Source organism: Scyliorhinus torazame, chromosome 1 (assembly GCF_047496885.1).
Source record: "Scyliorhinus torazame isolate Kashiwa2021f chromosome 1, sScyTor2.1, whole genome shotgun sequence".
NCBI classification, from domain to species: domain Eukaryota; kingdom Metazoa; phylum Chordata; class Chondrichthyes; order Carcharhiniformes; family Scyliorhinidae; genus Scyliorhinus; species Scyliorhinus torazame.
In genome coordinates, this window is record NC_092707.1 from 252,676,343 (window position 1) to 252,697,065 (window position 20,723).

General features: G+C 43.4%; 1 protein-coding gene across 2 annotated transcripts in view; it reads right to left on the reverse strand.

The window, feature by feature from the left end:
- The window catches only part of pcmt (protein-L-isoaspartate (D-aspartate) O-methyltransferase), a 48,066-nt gene that overhangs the window by 20,175 nt on the left and 7,168 nt on the right, over positions 1-20,723 (reverse strand). The window contains exons 1-3 of one of the 2 annotated variants that reach the window (XM_072504683.1): positions 16,120-16,484; positions 14,344-14,448; positions 12,716-12,747 (exon numbers count right to left, since the gene is read on the reverse strand). In XM_072504683.1, the coding sequence (XP_072360784.1) occupies positions 12,716-12,747; positions 14,344-14,448; positions 16,120-16,138 (156 nt within the window). In that variant the 5' untranslated portion in view covers positions 16,139-16,484. Of the gene's footprint in view, positions 1-12,715; positions 12,748-14,343; positions 14,449-16,119; positions 16,485-20,723 lie in introns of those variants that run through there. The other variant, XM_072504677.1, reaches the window with a different exon arrangement.

A 20,723-nucleotide genomic window follows, 5' to 3' on the forward strand; every position in this document is an offset into this window, starting at 1 on the left:
AGAGAGCGAGCGCCAGAGAGAGAGAGAGAGAGAGCGAGCGCCAGAGAGAGAGAGCGAGCGCCAGAGAGAGAGAGCGAGCGCCAGAGAGAGAGAGAGAGCGCCAGAGAGAGAGAGAGAGCGCCAGAGAGAGAGAGAGAGAGCGCCAGAGAGAGAGAGAGAGCGCCAGAGAGAGAGAGAGAGCGCCAGAGAGAGAGAGCGCCAGAGAGAGAGAGAGCGAGCGCCAGAGAGAGAGAGAGAGCGAGCGCCAGAGAGAGAGAGAGAGCGAGCGCCAGAGAGAGAGAGCGAGCGCCAGAGAGAGAGAGCGAGCGCCAGAGAGAGAGAGCGAGCGCCAGAGAGAGCGAGCGCCAGAGAGAGAGAGAGAGCGAGCGCCAGAGAGAGAGAGAGAGCGAGCGCCAGAGAGAGAGAGAGAGCGCGCCAGAGAGAGAGAGAGAGAGCGCGCCAGAGAGAGAGAGAGAGAGAGCGCGCCAGAGAGAGAGAGAGAGAGCGCGCCAGAGAGAGAGAGAGAGAGCGCGCCAGAGAGAGAGAGAGCGCGCCAGAGAGAGAGAGAGAGCGCGCCAGAGAGAGAGAGAGAGCGCGCCAGAGAGAGAGAGAGCGCGCCAGAGAGAGAGAGAGCGCGCCAGAGAGAGAGAGAGCGCGCCAGAGAGAGAGAGAGCGCGCCAGAGAGAGAGAGAGCGCGCCAGAGAGAGAGAGAGCGCGCCAGAGAGAGAGAGAGCGCGCCAGAGAGAGAGAGAGCGCGCCAGAGAGAGAGAGAGCGCGCCAGAGAGAGAGAGCGCGCCAGAGAGAGCGCGCCAGAGAGAGAGAGAGCGCGCCAGAGAGAGAGAGCGCGCCAGAGAGAGAGAGAGCGTGCCAGAGAGAGAGAGAGAGCGCGCCAGAGAGAGAGAGAGCGCGCCAGAGAGAGAGCGAGCGCGCCAGAGAGAGAGCGAGCGCGCCAGAGAGAGAGCGAGCGCGCCAGAGAGAGAGCGAGCGCGCCAGAGAGAGAGAGAGCGCGCCAGAGAGAGAGAGAGAGCGCGCCAGAGAGAGAGAGCGCGCCAGAGAGAGAGAGAGAGCGCCAGAGAGAGAGCGAGCGAGAGCGCCAGAGCGAGCGAGCGCCAGAGAGAGAGCGAGCGAGCGCCAGAGAGAGCGAGCGAGCGCCAGAGAGAGCGAGCGAGCGCCAGAGAGAGCGAGCGAGCGCCAGAGAGAGCGAGCGAGCGCCAGAGAGAGCGAGCGAGCGCCAGAGAGAGCGAGCGAGCGCCAGAGAGAGCGAGCGAGCGCCAGAGAGAGCGAGCGAGCGCCAGAGAGAGCGAGCGAGCGCCAGAGAGAGCGAGCGAGCGCCAGAGAGAGCGAGCGAGCGCCAGAGAGAGCGAACGAGCGCCAGAGAGAGCGAACGAGCGCCAGAGAGAGCGAACGAGCGCCAGAGAGAGCGAACGAGCGCCAGAGAGAGCGAACGAGCGCCAGAGAGAGCGAACGAGCGCCAGAGAGCGCGAACGAGCGCCAGAGAGAGAGAGCCAGAGAGAGAGAGCGAGCACCAGAGAGAGAGAGCGAGCACCAGAGAGAGAGAGCGAGCACCAGAGAGAGAGAGCGAGCACCAGAGAGAGAGAGCGAGCACCAGAGAGAGAGAGCGAGCACCAGAGAGAGAGAGCGAGCACCAGACAGAGAGAGCGAGCACCAGACAGAGAGAGCGAGCACCAGACAGAGAGAGCGAGCACCAGACAGAGAGAGCGAGCACCAGACAGAGAGAGCGAGCACCAGAGAGAGAGAGAGAGAGAGAGAGAGAAAGCGAGCGAGCGAGCGCCAGAGAGAGAGAGAGAGAGAGAGAGCTCTATTTTAGTTGGTGACCATCTTATATTGATTGCCCCTAGTTTTAAACTCATCACAGGTGGAAACATCTTCTTACATCTACATATTAGTCAATCTTAGTGGGTCAAAAGTTACATTGTTCTGTAACAGGAGCAACAATGTCACACAGCACATAAAATGCATTATCAGGCCTTATCCCCTTGGTCATTTGGGTGCCCTTCACCCAAAGTGGATTTTGGGGAATGGGACACAATCTCCATAACTACGTTTCCATGGGCATCGGTGGCTTGGATTATATTTTCAACAGGTGTTAATTTTTCTCATCTTTAAACCCAGGATCAATAGATGATGATGAACAAGGCATGTTGGAGGCAGTGCTGAGCCCTATGATTGGAAATTTCAGAAATGTACAATACTTACACAAGAACTAGGAGCAGCAGTAGGCCCCTCTAGTCTGCTCCCCCATTCAATAAGATCATGGATGGTATTTTTGCAGACTCGGCTCCACTTACCAGCCCGCTCACCATAACCCTTAATTCCTTTACTGTTCAAAAATCTATCTATCTTTGCCGTAAAAACATATAACGAGGTAGCCTCAACTGCTTCACTGGACAGGGAATTCCACAGGTTCAAAACTCTTTGGGTGAAGAAGTTCCTCCTCAACTCAGTTCTAAATCTGCTCCCTCTTATTTTGAGTCTTTGCCCTAATTCTAGTTTCACCCGCCAGTGGAAACAACCTCCCTGCTTCCATCTTATCTATTCCCTTCATAATTTTATATGTTTCTATAAGATCCCCTCTCGTTCTTCGAAATTCCACTGAGTATAGTCCCAGTCTGTTCAGTCTCGCCTCATAAGCCAATCCTCTCAACTCTGGAATCAACCTAGGAATCAACCTAGTGAATCTCCACTGCACCCCCTCCAGTGCCAGTACATCCTTTCTCAAGTAAAGGAGACCAAAACTGTACACAGTACTCCAGGTGTGCCTCACCAACACCCTAGACAGCTGCAACATAACATCCCTGTTTTTAATCTCCATCCCTCTTGCAATGAAGACAAAATTCAATTTGCCTTCTTAATTACCTGCTGCACCTGCAAACCAACTTTTTGTGTTCATGCACAAAGACACAGGTCCCTCTGCACAGCAGCATGCTGCAATTTTTATCATTACATAAAAGTCCATTTTGCTGTTACTCCTAGCAAAATGGATGGCCTCACATTTATTGTACTCCATCTATCAGACCCTTGCCTACTAACTGTAAACTATATCACTCTGCAGACTCTAATCACTCATCTTAGTGTCATCTGCAAATTTTGTGTAAACAACTGCGGCCCCAACACTGATCCCTGAGGCACATCACTAGCCACTGATCGCCAACCAGAAAAATACCCATTTATCCCCACTCTTCGCTTTGTTAGTTAACCAATCCTCTATGTACATTACCCATAACGGCGTGCACTTTTATCTTATGCAGCAACCTTTTGTGTGGCACCTTGTCAAGTTCCTACTGGAAATCCAGATACACTACATCACTGGTTACCCGTTGTCCATCGTGCTCATAATGTCCTTAAAGGAATCCCAGTAAATTAGTTCAACATGACCTGCCTTTCATGAACCCATGCTGCCACTGCCCAAAGGGACAATTTCTATCCAGATGTCTCACTATTTCTTCCTTCAAGCATTTTCCCCACTACAGAAGTTAACCAACCTATAGTTACCCACCTGTTGTCCACCTCCTTTTTTTAAACAGTGGCGTCACATTTGCTGTTTTCCAATCACCCTGAACCGTCCCATAGTCCAGCAAATTTTGGTAAATTACCACAAACGCATTTGCTATCTCCCCACCATCTCTTACCCTGGGATGCATTCCATCAGGGCCAGGAGACTTGTCTACCTTTCGCCCCATTAGATTTATCACACTACCTCCTTAGTGATAATGATCGTTTCTAGGGGCTCATAGGCCATAAGCTCCTTGCCATCAATTATTGGCATGTTATTTGTGACTTCCACTGTGAAGACCGACTCAAAATACCTGTTCAATGCCTCAGCCATTTCCTCATTTCCCATTATTAAGTTTCCCTTCTCATTCTCTGAAGGACCAGTGTTTACCTTAGCCACTCTTTTTCATTATATATATATATATATATTTGTCGAAACTTTTGCTATCTGTTTTTATATTCTGAGCTGGTTTACTCTCATAATCTATCTTACTTTTCTTTACAGCTTTTTTTTGTGGCTTTCTTTTGACTTTTAAAGATGTCCCAATCCTCAGGTTTCCACACTATCTTTGCCACTTTGTATGCATTTGCACATACAGCAAACTACAGCAGAGAACATGTAGTGCTAGAAACCAGCTTTGGGTTTTCAGATGCCAAGAATGGGTGGGTGGATTTGGAAGAGACATGCAAAGGCAGACGTGATGGCAGAGCATTAAAATTAGCAGCTCCAAATATTCTTTGCATTTAATCAGGTTATATAATGTATTATTAAAAAAGCCCAGTAGGCATTTAAATGGGGAAGCGAACAGTGGCTAAAGCAATTTCAGGAAAGAACATAGAGGCATTCAGCCCCAGGCTGTTCTGCCATTAAGTTACAGTTGACCTCCACTCCCAAGTACACTACCCAGAACTGAACGCAGTTTGCTAAACAGGGTGAGCGCGCTTAATAATAACCAACACACAATTACTGAACAACCAATCAGCCTTGATTCTGTAACCCTTAAAGATCCTTTACTAACATAAAAATCTAATAAAAAGGTTATTGACTTGTGTTTTTCTCTATGGATGTTGACAAATGGAGTTCCCCTTCAGTATTGGTTTTTATTTCAGATTTGCCACATCCACAGTAATTTGAATTTTTTCACACATGAAAGAGCAGAGTTTTGAAATTTTCCAACTGACATAGACCCAGATTTCGGAGCGAGAGTTTCAGATTTCCTTTGTTCTTTTTGTGAGGCTCGCCAGACAATTTTTCTTTCTCCACCCCAATAACTTCTTTAACTATCTAATCATACCTCAAGTGGAATACCCGATTTAAACGCAATGTAAGACAAGGGAATACAATCCTCGTCTCCATCATTATGCCGTTACTAAAAGTATTAAATATTTTTTTTTTTTAATTTAGAGTTCCCAATTAATTTTTTTCCAATTAAGGGACAATTTAGCGTGGCCAATCCACCTACCCTGCACATTATTTTTGGGTGGTGGGGGTGAGACCCACGCAGACATGGGAGAATATGCAAATTCCACATGGAGAGTGACCCGGGGCTGGGATCAAACCCAGGTCCTCAGCGTACTGAGGTAGTAGTGCTAAACAGTCATCGTGCCACTCCTAGCATTAAATAATTTTCATGAAATTTGTGCAGCATCTCCTCCAAGACCAATTAAATATCCCGAGGGGCACTACACCGAAAAGGGTTGAACTAGAGCTTTTAATAGCCTATGTACAAGAACGGAACAATTCCATCAGTTTGTCTTCTCATTTCAAAACTGTCACTTTTGTTTGCTGTGCAAGTGGCTGAAGCAGAGGAAATCCAAGCTGCCACAGATTTTGGTATGTTTAAGTCGGTGTATTGCTTTATGGAAAGACAAACCTGAACCATCAAATTATTCTGAAGTGAGGGTGTGCACTCAAAGCACAATGAAACAAGCCAATTATGAAACTCCATGTGTTATTTTTATTGATCTGTTAAGTAGCTTGTCTGGCCATTCCAAATAACTGGATTTTTCATCCGTTTCTCTCCGTTCTCATATTATTCCCCCCACACCCCCATTAAATGCACCAGCAATTTGCAATAGAGTCAGAGTCATTGCGATAAGAGGAATCCCATGCCAGCTGTACAGTAATCCAGTTCCCTTCCCCTGCTTACCCACAGAACCCTGCAAGTTTATTTCCCTCAGAAGCCCATCAGATTTTCTTTGGAAATCAATCTCGGCTCCCATCACTCGTCTATGTAGCGAGTTCCAGGTCATTCCCACTTGCTGTGAAAATTCTCCCTCACATTTTCCCTGCTTCTCTTTTCCAAAGTCTGCATCCCCCAGACCTTGTACCCAGTCAATGAATGGAAACCACTTTTCTTCGTCAATCTTGGGCACCTCTATAATCTCCCCATAATCTCCTTTGCTACAAGGATAAGAGATCTAACTTGCCCCATCTAACCTTGCAGCTAATTCATTCATCCCTGGAACTATTCTGGATAAATCTCCTCTGCAGCCCCTCATGCACCACCACATTGTTCCTGAAGTTTGGTGAGCTGAGCAGAACTGGACATAATAATCCAGTTGTGGCACTTTAAAAAGGTTCAGTACAACCTCCCTGCTTTTTTGTTCAATACTTCTATTTTATTAAGCCCAAGATCCCACATGATTTACAAATTACTCTTAGCATACCCTGTCAACTTCAAAGATTTATGAACCCAAGGTCCCTTTGCCCCAGTACACTTTTGACCCTCTATGCCCCTTTTGCCAAAATACCTAAATTCTCTGTATTAAATACCAACTGCCACATATCTTCCCATTCTGCTAGCCCATCGATGCTCTAATGCAGCCAATTGTCACCATCCCCACTGTTTTCCACACTTTCAAGTTCAGCATCAAAGCAAATGTTGTTCTTCATTCCTATTTACATCCTTTATCTATATCACAATGAGCCACACCTGAAGTGATAGGCCTACTTGAAACACTCAATTAATTTCCTCTAGCGAAGTTCACAGGGAGTGAAGACTAAGTATGGTCTTCAGGTGAAGTGCGAGGGATAATTGGACAAAGGCTCCCAAACATAATTCAATCCCCATCTTACAATAATAATATACTGTTTATACAAACCAGTCACAGTTCTCAATTACATCTCCCTGCCAGTGATGGCACTCTTACGATTGCCATGGGCAAGTGGGTACAATTGTTGTGCAACTGGTTTATACAAATGTTTAAAAATAAAACTTTGCAGTGAAGGTGACCACAAGCTTTTAAAAATCTGATTTACTAAGTATCCTCTGAAGTGGCCCAACATGGCATTCAGCTCTCAAACCACAAAGAACACACCACTACCTCAAAGCAACCAAGTATAGTCAATAAATGCTACACTTTTACCAATATAATAATAATAGCTTATTGTCACAAGTAGTCTTCAATGAACTTACTGTGAAAAGCCCCCAGTCGCCACACTCCGGCGCCTGTCCGGGGATGCCGGCACGGGAATTGAACCTGCGTTGCTGCCTCATTCCGCATAACAAGCCAGCTGTCTAGCCCACCGTGCCAAACCAGCCCCTGAGCATGAGCCACAAATCCTGAGCATGAATTAAAAAGATAGTATTCTTCATGTATACAATACACCAAGTACATGACACAATTGTGGACCAATTCTCTCAATTATGGAGTTGCCCCCACAACAAACTATTTTTGGCACAAAGGGTCAAAATCCTGTTTCCAGATCTCAACCCATGTAGCCAGCTAGAGAACTGGCGAGAATGGCTTGGAGTACATTGATATTCCCTTTGAGTAAGGCAACATTAGGGCGGCACAGTAGTTAGCACTGCTGCTTCACAGCACCAGGGACCCAGGTTCAATTTCCAGCTTGGGTCACTGGCTGTGCGGAGTCTGCACGTTCTCCTGTGTCTGCGTGGGTTTCCTCCGGGTGCTCCGGTTTCCTCCCACAAGTCCCGAAAGACGTGCTGTTAGGTGAATTGGACATTCTGAATTCTCCCTCAGTGTACCCAAACAGGTGCTGGAGTGTGGAGACTAGGGGCTTTTCACAGCAACTTCATTGCAGTGTTAATGTGAGCCTACTTGTGGCACTAATAAAGATTATTATAGTAATTCTCACGTGCTCTGGGAATTTTGTGATCAGTGTTGTGACTGTCCTAACAGCTATCCAGCTATAAATTAGAGTGACCCAGTTTTTAAACAGTAGTACCATTTTGAAACAAAACTGGATATTTGTACCTTTTGCCTGTGCCCCCCTCCCATGGTTTCTCCATCTTTGCAAACAGATTCAGTAAACACACATGAAGGTCTGGTACGAAATGGGAATGAATCTTTGTTTATACCAAATCATAAGTAGCAACAGTTTGATCAGACTCGTTGCAATTATAACGTCACATCATGTAAAATAATAATGAGTCTGCCACACCACATCAGGCCATCTTATTTGGAAAAACAGTAACTCCTTACTACGCTCCTGCACTTCCCTCAGAGTCTGGGCCAAGCTTTCCCTTGCTGTTGGTTTAAAATGTTAGTGACTACCTATAAGCATAGCTTCCAAGATCAGAAGGTAACCTGGCACCAGAGACTCCCCAACACAACGGCTTGGTGTCAATGTCAAAAACAAACGTAGTCCCTTCATCACCAAACTGGGGCAGTGACATGTTCAGAGGACTGAACAGGTGAGAAGTTCTTAGACCAGACAGACAACTGCTGCTTCCAAGCTCCCGGATAGCTTTCAAATAGCACCAGCACTTTCCATCAGGTAGAACACAAACTTGACTTCAGGAACACCTGTGGTGGTGACAGAAGCCAACACCCATTTATCAGAATCTCAGGTAGTTACAAATTATATAAAAGGTGTGCATCGCCTCTGCTAAACAATGTGCATACACTAATCCACTTGATAAATACAGAAACACGCACTGCATCCAGCACATTTAATTACTGCACACTTGCGTTGTCACACAATTTCAATGGCTTCTTTGCAACAGTATCAAGGGAAACACTCGTTATCAAAAGGTTTATGCTAGAAAATGTAACCTTTTTACCCAACTGTTCAGTTTCCTGTGATATTACATAGACAACAGCTTATGCAGCAGGACGATATTTATATACCCAAGGATGGGACTACATTCCCAGCTAACACTACGTCTTCTGTAGAGATGTCCAACCGAAGTATACTTCAATGTGATAGCACGTAGTAAGTGAATGTAACTTCGCAATATCAATTTTTCTGCAACATTTCAGTACACAATAGAGGATGACAATACAGAACACTGAACAATTTCATTGCTTTACAATTTGCACACTAACCAAGTGTATATTTCCATAAAATATTGCATCAAAAGCTTACTCCAAGATTCTCTACATTAGAGAATCCACAATTTAGGCATCTTTAGGATCAGAACCAGTACCAAAATACATTAGGTGCCTTCAAGGCCTTCCATCAATTGGGGGCCTGTCACTTAAAATAATTTTTGTTCAAGAGGGAATGGAATGAGATTATAGACTATCAAGGTTACTTCACGAAACCGTCCACAATAAGGACAACAGCAGAAATGTTGTGGGAATACAGTAATCTCAAAGTTCCCCTTAACTTCATTCACCATCTATACTCATACATATATCCCCATTCCTTTTCTGCTGTGGAGTAAATAGTCTGGAATTTTTTATGTAACATCACAGGAGTACCATCCCCACAAGGACATTCAAGAGAAGGTAGAGGACTACCTTCTTAGACAACTACGATTGTGGCAAAAATAACGGTCATCCCCATGCCACTCAACCAAAAATAAATAAAAGTTTAAATGTTGTAGTTTTCTTTTTGCATTACATTATCTTAGGTTGGCCTTCCTGGGATGCTTTTAAATTCACTCAATGGGAAAATTATTTTTAAAAACATGAGAACAGCATAGTTCACTGCTTCTAAATGATGAAGTCTGCTCAGACATTTACTCACGTATAACCTCAAGGAAGCTGAACAATTTACTCAATTTTACAATGTAGAAGCAAAAACACTATTTGCCCTAAAGCTGGTTCGGAAGTGTTAAAACCTGTTGTTTTTTTTAAAAATTGCTCTCAGGGCATGGCTGTTCTGAGCAAGGACATAACTATAACCATTTGCATTTGAGGAAGTAGTAGATTTTCTTCTGTACTGCACTAACTGTTGTGCTGATGGGCATCCTTCAAGTGGTATTCCGTAGGGAATTCCAAGATAATGACCCAGTGACAATGAAGAAACGAGGCAAGTTTTTTACGCAGAGGGTAGTGGGTGCCTGGAACTCGCTACCGGAGGAGGTAGTGGAAGCAGGGACGATAGGGACATTTAAGGGGCATCTTGACAAATATATGAATAGGATGGGAATAGAAGGATACGGACCCAGGAAGTGTAGAAGATTGTAGTTTAGTCGGGCAGCATGGTCGGCACGGGCTTGGAGGGCCGAAGGGCCTGTTCCTGTGCTGTACATTTCTTTGTTCTTTGAGATATATACGAAATCAGGATGGCAACGGGTAGGGTAAACCTGGAGGCATTTGAGGTCTGACAACATTGTTGCTCCGTTCTCTTTCCAACCAGCAGCAGTTATGGCTTCATCCATCCAGCACAAAGATCTGGAAATACCTCCCTATACTATAGGAACATAGGGCTCAGGAGAAGTAGGATTTTGCAGCCCTTTAAACCTGCTCTCATTCAATAAGATGACCAATCTAGTTGTGGTCTCAATTTCACTTTCCGGTCTGCTCCCCATTAACCGCAAATCTCTCATCAATCAAAAGCCTAACATGATCCAGCCTCCACTGCTTTCTGGTGAGGAGAACTCCACTAGCTAATCATATAGAATCATAGAATTTACAGTGCAGAAGGAGGCCACTCGGCCCATCGAGTCCGCACCGGACCCCACAAAGAGCCTACTGAAGCCCACACATCCACCCCATCCTCGCAACCCAGCAACCCCCACTTAACACTTTTTGGACATTAAGGGCAATTTTGCCTGGCCAATCCACCTAACCCGCACATCTTTGGACTGTAGGAGGAAACCGGAGCACCCGGAGGAAACCCACGCAGTCACGGGGAGAACGTGCAGACTCCGCACAGACAGTGACCCAGCCGGGAAGCGAACCTGGGACCCTGGAGCTGTGAAGCAACTGTACTAACCACTAGGCTACCGTGCTGCCCAAATGATCTCGGTCTTAAAAGGGAGACCTCTTATTCTTAACTATGTTCCTGGTTCTAGTCTCTTCCACAATAGGAAACTGTCCTAGTATCCACCCAGGGTCTTATGGTTTATTGCCTTCCTAATCACTTGCTGTGCTTGCACACTAATTTTGACCCCCTGTACCTCCAAGTTCTGTATTCTCACTCCATTTAATACTATACTGCCAAAGTAGACAAGTTTATATTTTCCTACACTATACTTGCCCATTCACTTAACCCAACTATATCCCTTTGTAAACTGTCGGCTGTGCCTACTTTCTCTCCCCCTTTAATTTACTCTTAAAGATTACCTCTTTGACCAAATATTTAGTCACTTACCCAAATCACTTTCTTTGGTTTGATGTCAATAGTTTCCTAACTATTGTAAGGACTCTACTTGTTGATTCTCTTACTTCCAATTTATTTTGTTTTGGTATTATCATTTTTGATCCATGGCTGCTTAGTGGACATATGTCTTTAAGGCAAGAGGAGGAGGTGGGGAACTCAAAAGTTTCAACACAATACACTGTGCTCGGATTCGGACAGCAGAACTAGACTTTTTGGCGAGAGATCAGTGGGACTCTGTTCGATTGGTTGGCTGATGGCTAATAAATTGGTCAAAAGGCCATATTCTGCCCGGTAACAGGTGGTGATTGGATCCTACCCCAGTGGGATGATTTTCAGCGAACCAGCGAAAGAACAGTGGGGGAGGAAAGGATTTGCTTTCTTCCTCATTTTCTCCAGAGAAGCTGCACGGCTGCTATATTTCTGAAATTGCAGAAACTTGAACGAATCTACAGTGAAAATCATTACAGGCTGAAGGCAGAAACTTTGAACTGAAAGCTTAGGTTGAAGGAAGGTGTGCCAGAAGACAACCATCTGAAACAAAGACTCTAATTCTTTTTAGTTATTATTTTTACACCTCTCTTTCCCCCCCCCCGTGCTTTTTTTGCCTGAGTTTAAGTGCTGGGCAGGGGGGGTTATAATTAAATAGTTAACCTGTTGTATTTGCCAGATATTTAATTATAGTTATTGTTACTAATAAAGTATAAAATGATGTTTAACTTGACAAAGGTTATTGGGCACTCCAAGGCTTCAGGTGTTTCCAAGAAGGATTATTTTCAATGTTGCAAGTCATGTGGGGTTGGAATTGGTCTCGCACCAGCCCAAGGGATTGTATCACTATCTTTCAGTAAAGTGCCTTGGGACATTTACTGAGTAATAAAAGCGAGTTGTTATTTGGCTGCAGACATCTCAGGGAGGGGACGGTAGGTTTAGCATCCTGCAGATCCAACGAGCTGCGCGAGCACACCAATAATGGAGGGGATACCAAGTCCAGTAGCAAGAATGTCAATCAACATTAACAATCTTAATGTTGTTAAGATGCTTGAGCACTTGTGGTGGAATAAGTATTCCACCACACTCCTGACTTGTAGGTTTTGGGGCATGAGGAGAAAAGTTACTTGTCAAAGCACAAAGCCCAAGTCCTGATTTTGAAGATACTTTATGGATATGGCTGGCACTTTTCAGTTTCTGGGTAGTGGTGACCGCTTCCTTCCTCTACCCAAGATACTGAAGGTCTAGACGATATTGCTGCTGTTTTGAAGGCTGTAGGAAGGGGACTTGGCTTTCAACAGGTGCAGGATTGCCTCATCACTTGTATGACAATGTTACTTGATATTTGCATCTTCACAAATAGTCCTACTCAATCTTATGATGGAAGAAAGGCCCAGGACATTTCCCGGAGGAACTCCAATACGTGGGTGTATATGATAAAACCGTCTTCTTTTGCATCAGGTACAATTCCAATTAGAAGATTTTCTGTTTGACCACTGACTTCAGCTTTGCTTCTGCTCCTTGATGCCATAGCTATCAATTGCCACCTTGATATGAAGGGCAAAGACTATCATTCCTCTTCTGGCATTCAACCCATACCCACATCCGAATCTAGGTTGTGATGAAGTCCTGGAGCATCGGCTCAACTCAAACTATTGCAAATCTTCCTTAAGTAGACAGGTGGCACTAAACCAGAAAATCATTTGTACTTACCATGTGTGGAGCACTGATTGTAGCTTGGAAACCTATAAAACAAAGCAATGCCATTCATGTACAATAGTGAACCAAGGCAAATGTTGAGTTTGCACCAACCAAAATGAGACACGAGTCTTGGATTTTCATTGAGCAAAAAAAAAAAAGAGGTTGGTGAGCTGTAGACACTGCATGCAAAAATAATCTAAACTGCCGCATGAGGATTTTCATCCAACAATACCAAAAAAATGTATACATAACAGGGAAAAATCAATGGAATGCTACAAGGCGGCAGCATCCTCAAACAATTTCTTCACTTTTTGAGCAAATCAAAATCACTAGGCATTACCTATGTGACCAAATAGCATTGGAGAAGCATAATGGAGAAACGTATCAAAGCATCATCTATAATAGGCACTGCAGGTAAATGCTGGCACTTGTCAAAGCCTGGCTCAGCATTTTCAAATGAAATGTTTCTCATCTGTTTCAATAAGAAGTGTTAACCTACTTGATTTAATACTTCAGAAAAATCTTAGATTTTGAACAGATATAATTATTTGGATCACTCTAAACATTATGACTAAGCTTAACATGGACACATGCTTCTAGTCACATAAACACACACCCACCCGCCTATTCCACAAAAAACAGAACCGAACAAAAATTAAAGAAAGTGCAATTTGGATTGAGGAAAGAAGCAACATTGATAAACAAATGTATGAGGGGCCTAGATAGAGTAGACAGGAAGAAACGTTTCCCCTTGGTGGAGGGATCAATGACCGGGTGGGCACAGATTTAAGGTAAGGGGCAGGAGCTTTCGAGGGGATGTGAGGAAAAAAAATCTCACCCAGAGGGCGGAGGGAGTCTAGGACCCACTGCCTGAAAGGGTGGAGGAGGCAGGGACCCGCATAACATTTAACTAGTATTTGGATGTGCACTTGTGATGTTAAGGCTATGGGCCAAGTGCTGGAAAATGGGATTAGAATAGTTAGGTGCTTATTTTTGACCAGCACACATGTGTTGGACCGACCGTCCTTTTCTGGGCTGTAGACCTCTGAAAGAATAGAGCAACATTATAATAGAGCACAATGTATCGAGGTCCAAATAAAATCCAAACACTTGGCATGTTTGGCAAAAAACTCAAAACAAGTTTTGCAGTTCTTCTGCCGAGGTGCTTCCTATAGATAGGAGCAGACCATTTAGAATGGGAGCCACAGCTTGGTGGGGCAGCACCATAAAATGTGTTCAAAATCAGGGGGTTAAGGCAAGAGTGAGGAATTGTGATTTATTTCACAGCCAGCAATTTTTCTTTTTTGAGGGATGCTGGAGAATGTGAAAGAATAGTCTTTGTAATTTAATAAGCTGGAACTTTGGGGATATTGGTGGATATTGTATGAATACTTCTTAAAACCATACTTGAGTATTTTTCATTTGTTTTCCACAAAATATAAATTATTAAACGCAGCCCACCATAATTTCAGGAACACAAGGCAAGAGATCAACAATTTAAATCTGCCAGCACTAATTTGTTGTGACTGTCATAGCCCATTGCATTAGAAGACAAAGTCAAAAGCATGCACAAGACAGTGGGGTGACATGATCAAGTTTATTGTTCAAAAGAGAGCAGCTAGTACTTTGGAAATTCTTACCTATAGACTGGGGGGAATCTGTGTAGGGATTACTCTTTACATAGTGGCAACGGTCTGTGGCCAACATTACATGATAAACCTTCTCTGTCTTGACTATTCCATTCTCTGCAAAATATGAAAGCAAAAAGAAGTGATGAGTTTTTCCATCTGAAGCAACACTTTGCCAATTACCATCAGGATTCAACTCAAAACTCCTTCAAGAGCTATGTTGATCTCAATATGTTTAGCAATCTTCAGATACTGTCGAAAGCAGGGACTACATTTATAATGTAAGCCATCTTCTGCAAATTTGCACTTTTAAAAATATACTGTTACAATTAGGAGATGGATAACTAGAGATTCAAACTTCAGTTATTAGCTGAAAGAATGACCCACAATTTAACCTTTTAAAAACTTTCATTACAACAAATAAAAATCACTGGTAACAAAACACTTTTCTTTTTGAAGGCAACATACACCTGAACTACAGAACAAAACCTCTCCCTTCCATACTCATCAGACCGCATTCCCTACAGAATTACAGTCCTAATCGTAAACAGTCTACAGTTACTCCCAGCTTCCAATGGGATCCCATAGCCACGTTTCATACAGTAGTAATTCCAAGTGACCAGCTCCAGGAACTTTCTTGGATCTCTGGAGATCATAAATCCACCAGTAGCAACAAAGCCTATCCCAATAATTCTTCTTCCCGCTGATCATGGCAAGACAAGTCTCCTGGAATCTGTAAAAAGACTGCATGATGTGTCTCTTCAATTGAAGGCCATCTGTCCCGCAACTGGCTGTGGAAGCTTGTAAAATCAAGCTTCTGTTGAGCACACAGAACCTCTGCTGTCTGATATTCTCCAATTTGCAGGGAAACTTGTAACGCAATTTCAAAAATGCCTTCCTCTGCCTAGGTTTTGTTTTATTGGTTCATGGGAAATGGGTGTTGCAGGCTGTGCCAGCATTTCTTGCCCATCCCCAATTGTCCTGGAGGGGCAGTGAAGAGTCAGCCACATTACTGTAGGTCTGGAGTCACATGTAGGCCAGACAGGTAAGGACGGCAGATTTCCTTCCCTCAAGGACATTAGTGAACCAGATGGGTTTTTCCAACAAATGGTTTCATGGTCATTAGACTCCAATTTTATTTATTTATTGAATTCATCACCTGCAGTGGCAGGACTTTAACCTGGGTCCCCAGAGCGTTACTCTGGATCGCTGGTTTACTAGTCCAGTGACAATACCACTACACCACTTCAAATTATATTCATCTGAGAAGTAATTGGATTGTTTAAGTACAACTATTTACAATCTAACGCCAACACCAACTTTGAGAGACTCCGGGTCTACGCATGGTATATTATGAGACTGTAGCCATTGTCTCCAAGCATTTACCTTCTCCTCAGTAAAAGAATCTAAAGCTTTTTTTGATCTCTAACAATGAAACCACAGGGCTGTCAGGCAAATCCCTTAATAAGCCGCAAATTTGAAGCTACACTTTCAAAATGTAGTTGTAATAAACCTCAATTGTAACATTAGACGCTTATATAATTTACACTTCAATAATCCAAGCTACAAAAGTTCCACAATAGCTTTACGAAGAATAGATTTAACATGCGAATATAATGCTGCAAAAGGTCCACAATAACTTTACGAAGAATAGATTTAACACGCAAATATAATGCTAAGGATCTGGTATCATGGCCTAGGGGATGTTTCTGGATTTGTGGGGTGTGGGGGATACATCCAGTTTTTTTATCATGGCAGATGGCATTGTCAGGCCAGCATTACACATACCTATTGAAGTGATCTGCATTCTTTATCTTCCGCAGTCCATGTAGTGCAAGTATAGACACAATACTGTCAGGTTGGCAGTTCCAAGAATCTGATCCAGTAATGATTCACATCGGCAATATTTCCAAAACAGAATGAGAGAGAGTTGGGACATGCACCCATGCATCTGCCGCTCTAGGCAGTAGAGATCACGGCTTTGAAAGGTGTTGTCGAAGAAGTCGTGTTGAGATGCTTCACTACATCTTGCAAATGCTGCCACTGTGCAGCAGTGATGGAAGGAATAAATATTGAAGATGGTGGAGGGGCTGCCAATTAATCAAGGTTGTATTGGATGGCATCAAGTTTCTGGAGTGTTGTCGGATCAAGCAAGAGGGGAGAATTCAATCAGACTCCTGACTTGTGCTTTCGAGATACTAGAAAGATTTTGGGAGAGGAGATTTGAAATTACTTGTTGCCGACTACATAGCATGTGTGGCTCATCCAATCAGGTTTCTATTGGTCACCCGTTAGTTTTACCAATTCATCTGGAATCCCGTGAGTAAAGTTAACTGCACCACAGAAAACTGACCAATAGGTTATCTTTTATGTTAAAACAAAACATTTTAAACTCAGAATTAAACACAAAGATGCTTCACAGATAACAGTTACAGCAGTTTAGTAATAAGGAAAAATTAACTCTTGTTACAAAATATATCTACGATACCTGATGAAAGACTTGCACTGTTCCCCAGACTTCCCCTGTTCCCCAAACTGCATCCAAATGGAATAGTTATCACACAATACAGGGATAATACTCAATCTGGGAAGTGTCTTTTCCCTGGTCGAAGATTTTTTAAAACTGCTGTTACAAAGGTTTTCTACACTGCCTTGCCTCCAAGACTTAGAAGCTGGTTTGCTGTTAACTCAGGCTTCAGGCTTTGGCTGAAAACTGGTCTGTTCACTTTGAGACTGCTAGACGGTAATTGCCCCTCCTGGCTTTTCAGGGTCAGGGCAATTATATCTTTGTTCTTCTTTGATTATGCCTTCTGTGTATTTGGCTGTCCTTCCCCATCAACTTCATTGACTATACATTAACATCCAGGGACCTTCCCAATCATCAAAAATCTATTTCTCCTCCATAAACTATTTATATTTGATTATCTAAATTGCCATTCTAAACTCGTTACCAGAAGACATGCACGCCAATCAAGGCCCTTTGAATACTGTCTATGCTGTCTTCAGGCAGATTACATTATCTATGTCCATGGCTCATTCCCTTAATTACACCATCTGTGTCCAAAGCCAAATCATTCTTCTGTTGTTTCCCACACGATGTCCCATGACCTGGTTAGTCAGGAACAAATATATCTCAAATAATCTGCACCGAGGCCTCCAAGTCAAAACAATAATCCATTGGCCTATCTGTAAAACAATTAAAATGTTTCTCAAATCAGAACACTGCTCCCCTGCAAACTAAATGATCACCCTACTTTTATGACCCCTTAATCACAGCGTTAGCAGACATTCTGGCTGTATGCATGGTTAAAGCCATAATTCTTAATAACATTACTGCAACAAATATAAAATCACAATTTCTTACATTCATCACACCCAAGAATTCAGAAACTATTATCCCATTGAATGTCAAGGACAGGTTCTTAGAATCACTTGTTGGAGATGGTCATTACCTGGCACTTGCATGCCAGGAATGTTACCCATAAGCACAGAGAAAGAATAGAAGGATATGCCAATAGGATAAGATAAAAAGGGAATGGGAGGCTTCTTAAATGGAGAGCAAGTCAGTTATGCCAAATTCCTATTTCTGTGCTGTCAATCCAATCTAATATGTAACCAACTGTCCCATTCACCACTAATTAATTTAAGGAAGAATGCAATTTGTAAATTCCTGCAGTAAATTCCATTCTTTGTAAAAACTGCCGCAAACTACTCCAGACTACTGTTCAGTGTCCATTAGCCTCTTCTCCCCATTCGTGAAGTGGCTAGGGATATTTTACCATGTTAAAAGCTTACAAACTACATGCATTTGGGATTGTAAGTAGGGCAGCTCATTTGGTACGGCAATCGCTAGCTTTAAAAATCCATCACCATGCACACAGTTGCAGATACCAAACACAAACTGATCTGTCTCCACCACACCCCTTCCCCCAAAAAGCTTCCACCTGTTTTAATATTCCTCAAGATTCTTTCACTATACGCCACGATCTTCTACAATAAAAGCTACCCGTCCCATTTTCCCAATGCTGGCCAGCGATGCCCACATCCCATAAATGGATGAAAAAAGGGGGAAGCGTTTTCAGACGCACCATGGAATCATGCTGGCTCTAAATTCCATAATTTATATGGAGAATTTTTATTTTTAAAAACTTATACCAGCTCCCCTAACTTCTCCCAAGTTAGAAGTTTTAACTAGATCCCTGTGGTCACTTCAAGTGAGCAACTCTTGATGTGGTTGAAGAACATTCATCTCTTTGCCCATCAAATTTTGTCCATGCTCACTATGCCCACTGCATTGTTCACTGCAAATCACATACCTACACTATTGCAAGGACATCTCCAACACTCACACTTAGGAGTACTGTTAGATCACTGTGATTAAGTACGATTATTCAGTCAGGGATGTTTTATTGAGGTCAGTCCATCACTTCAGTCGAAATGCAGCTGCTCCAACATCTCAAATATATTCCAAAATACAAAATCAAACCATGCCAAAGTAAGAGGTTTTACTTACTGTGTACCAAATCTGCTAATCAAATATGCATCAATTCCTCTGAAAATTGCCTCAAAGTAAAGCAAAGATTAAACTGGAAAAAAGTAAATTTTTGTTTTTAAATAAAATTGGCAGTTTCCTGAAGGATATTTGCGATCTTTACTTTTCCATTGACAAGCAGTGAGGGGGAATGGAAGCAGGCCTTCCATACATCAAGCTCTGCCACAATCGGAGACTGACTAACTTGTTGTCAATCAGAAATCCATTTCTTTGGGGTGTAGGCGTGTTGGTGCGTGTGGAGAGCTGCAGTCTGGTATTGTGTTCAGCTTCCTCAGCAGGAAGGGATGGCTGTTTTGCCCCTATGAATTCTTCAGAAGGCCCACACAAGTCATCAAGTCATTCAGTATTTTCATTGGTGTCTCAGTATTCTATTGATAGATTTTGTCAACTCAATGTGAAATGGTTCACTAAATCTCTACCAGTGTCCTTGTAATTTGCATGCTCCACACTTGTTCAGTTGTTACTTAACAATATGGATATTAAAAACTAAATGTCAGCTTTTCCCATAATAAATTCTTGCTCCTAACTTTATCATGGAAAATTTGCCACCTGCAATGAAACACTGGGTTGCAGTAGCACAGGGTTTTTCAAACTCAGGGCCGTGACCTGCGGGTGGATCATGGCGTTCCCGATCACAGGAATAAGTCCCCAAGGCCCTGACCGGTTGTTAAGATTGCCGGCCATGGGCAGTCGCCGATTGGTGTGGCGTTTGAGGGGGTGGGTGGCTCGATGCTGGGCTATGTGCTGGTTACCCCTTAGGGAGAGGATGGGAACAGGGGCTGACAGGCATCCACATGGACGCACGATGCCAGCAGTGATGGTCCCAGCTTGGAGCTCTGCTCTAGTGCTCGCCCTCTGAATGCTGCTCAGCTCGCTCCCCCACCACTGATCGGTAGTATGTGACCTGCGACTCCGTGGTCAAGCTGTTCCAGCAGCCGGCAGAAGGTCCGCTTGCACTTCCACGACGTGAAGTACTGATCAGGAAATGGTCGGCAGTCCGTGACTGGGGTGGATGCAGCTACTGGACAGTGAGACAGGAAGCCAGGCCAAGTCGTCAGCCAGGAATATCGATCAAACGAGGCCAGTCAATACGGCTGACACACATAACACTGGAAGAGACCTACACAATCACTTTGTGTCGCCACTCTCCAGAAACCAGGAAGTCAGTGCCTTTAACCAAACATTGGAAAATCTCAGCAGGCCTGGCAGCATCTGTAAGGAGAGAAAAGAGCTAACGTTTTGAGTCCAGATGACACTTTGCCAAAACATTTCCAGCATTTTCTCTTTTGGTTTTAGATTCCAGCATCTGGAGTAATTTGCTTTTATTAAATCAGTGCCTTTGGTGAGATGATGCTTGGATAGTGCAATGCAGTGGAACCAATAAGAAATATTGTGACATTGTATGCATTTGACAAGTTACTTCATCTCTTCGAAAGTTATAGTTTGTAAATTAAAAACAAAATTGTACTTTTTTCTATACTTGTTTAAATGTCTAAAGAAATAAGTATATATTTAAAACAAAATTTGTGTGTTATAATGTAAGGATTCACATGCTCAACTGAAATGGTTTAGTTTTCAGTCAAAAAAAAAATCATAAATTTGGAAAAATCATCTAATGGAAACAAAGTTTCAACGTAAATGCTGGACACGAACAGCCTTTAAATATGAATGATGGAGTATTTTTGCCAGAGGCAGTGGCAGAGGGAAGGTCACACATCCTGCCACGGGCCCTGTATGTCCGTGCTTTGATTGTGAAATCATGGAGAGATTTCTCCATTTTGCAGCTGTCAGCAAGCAACAGGACTGTGTGAAGAACTAAAGATGGATTATTTTGTAATAA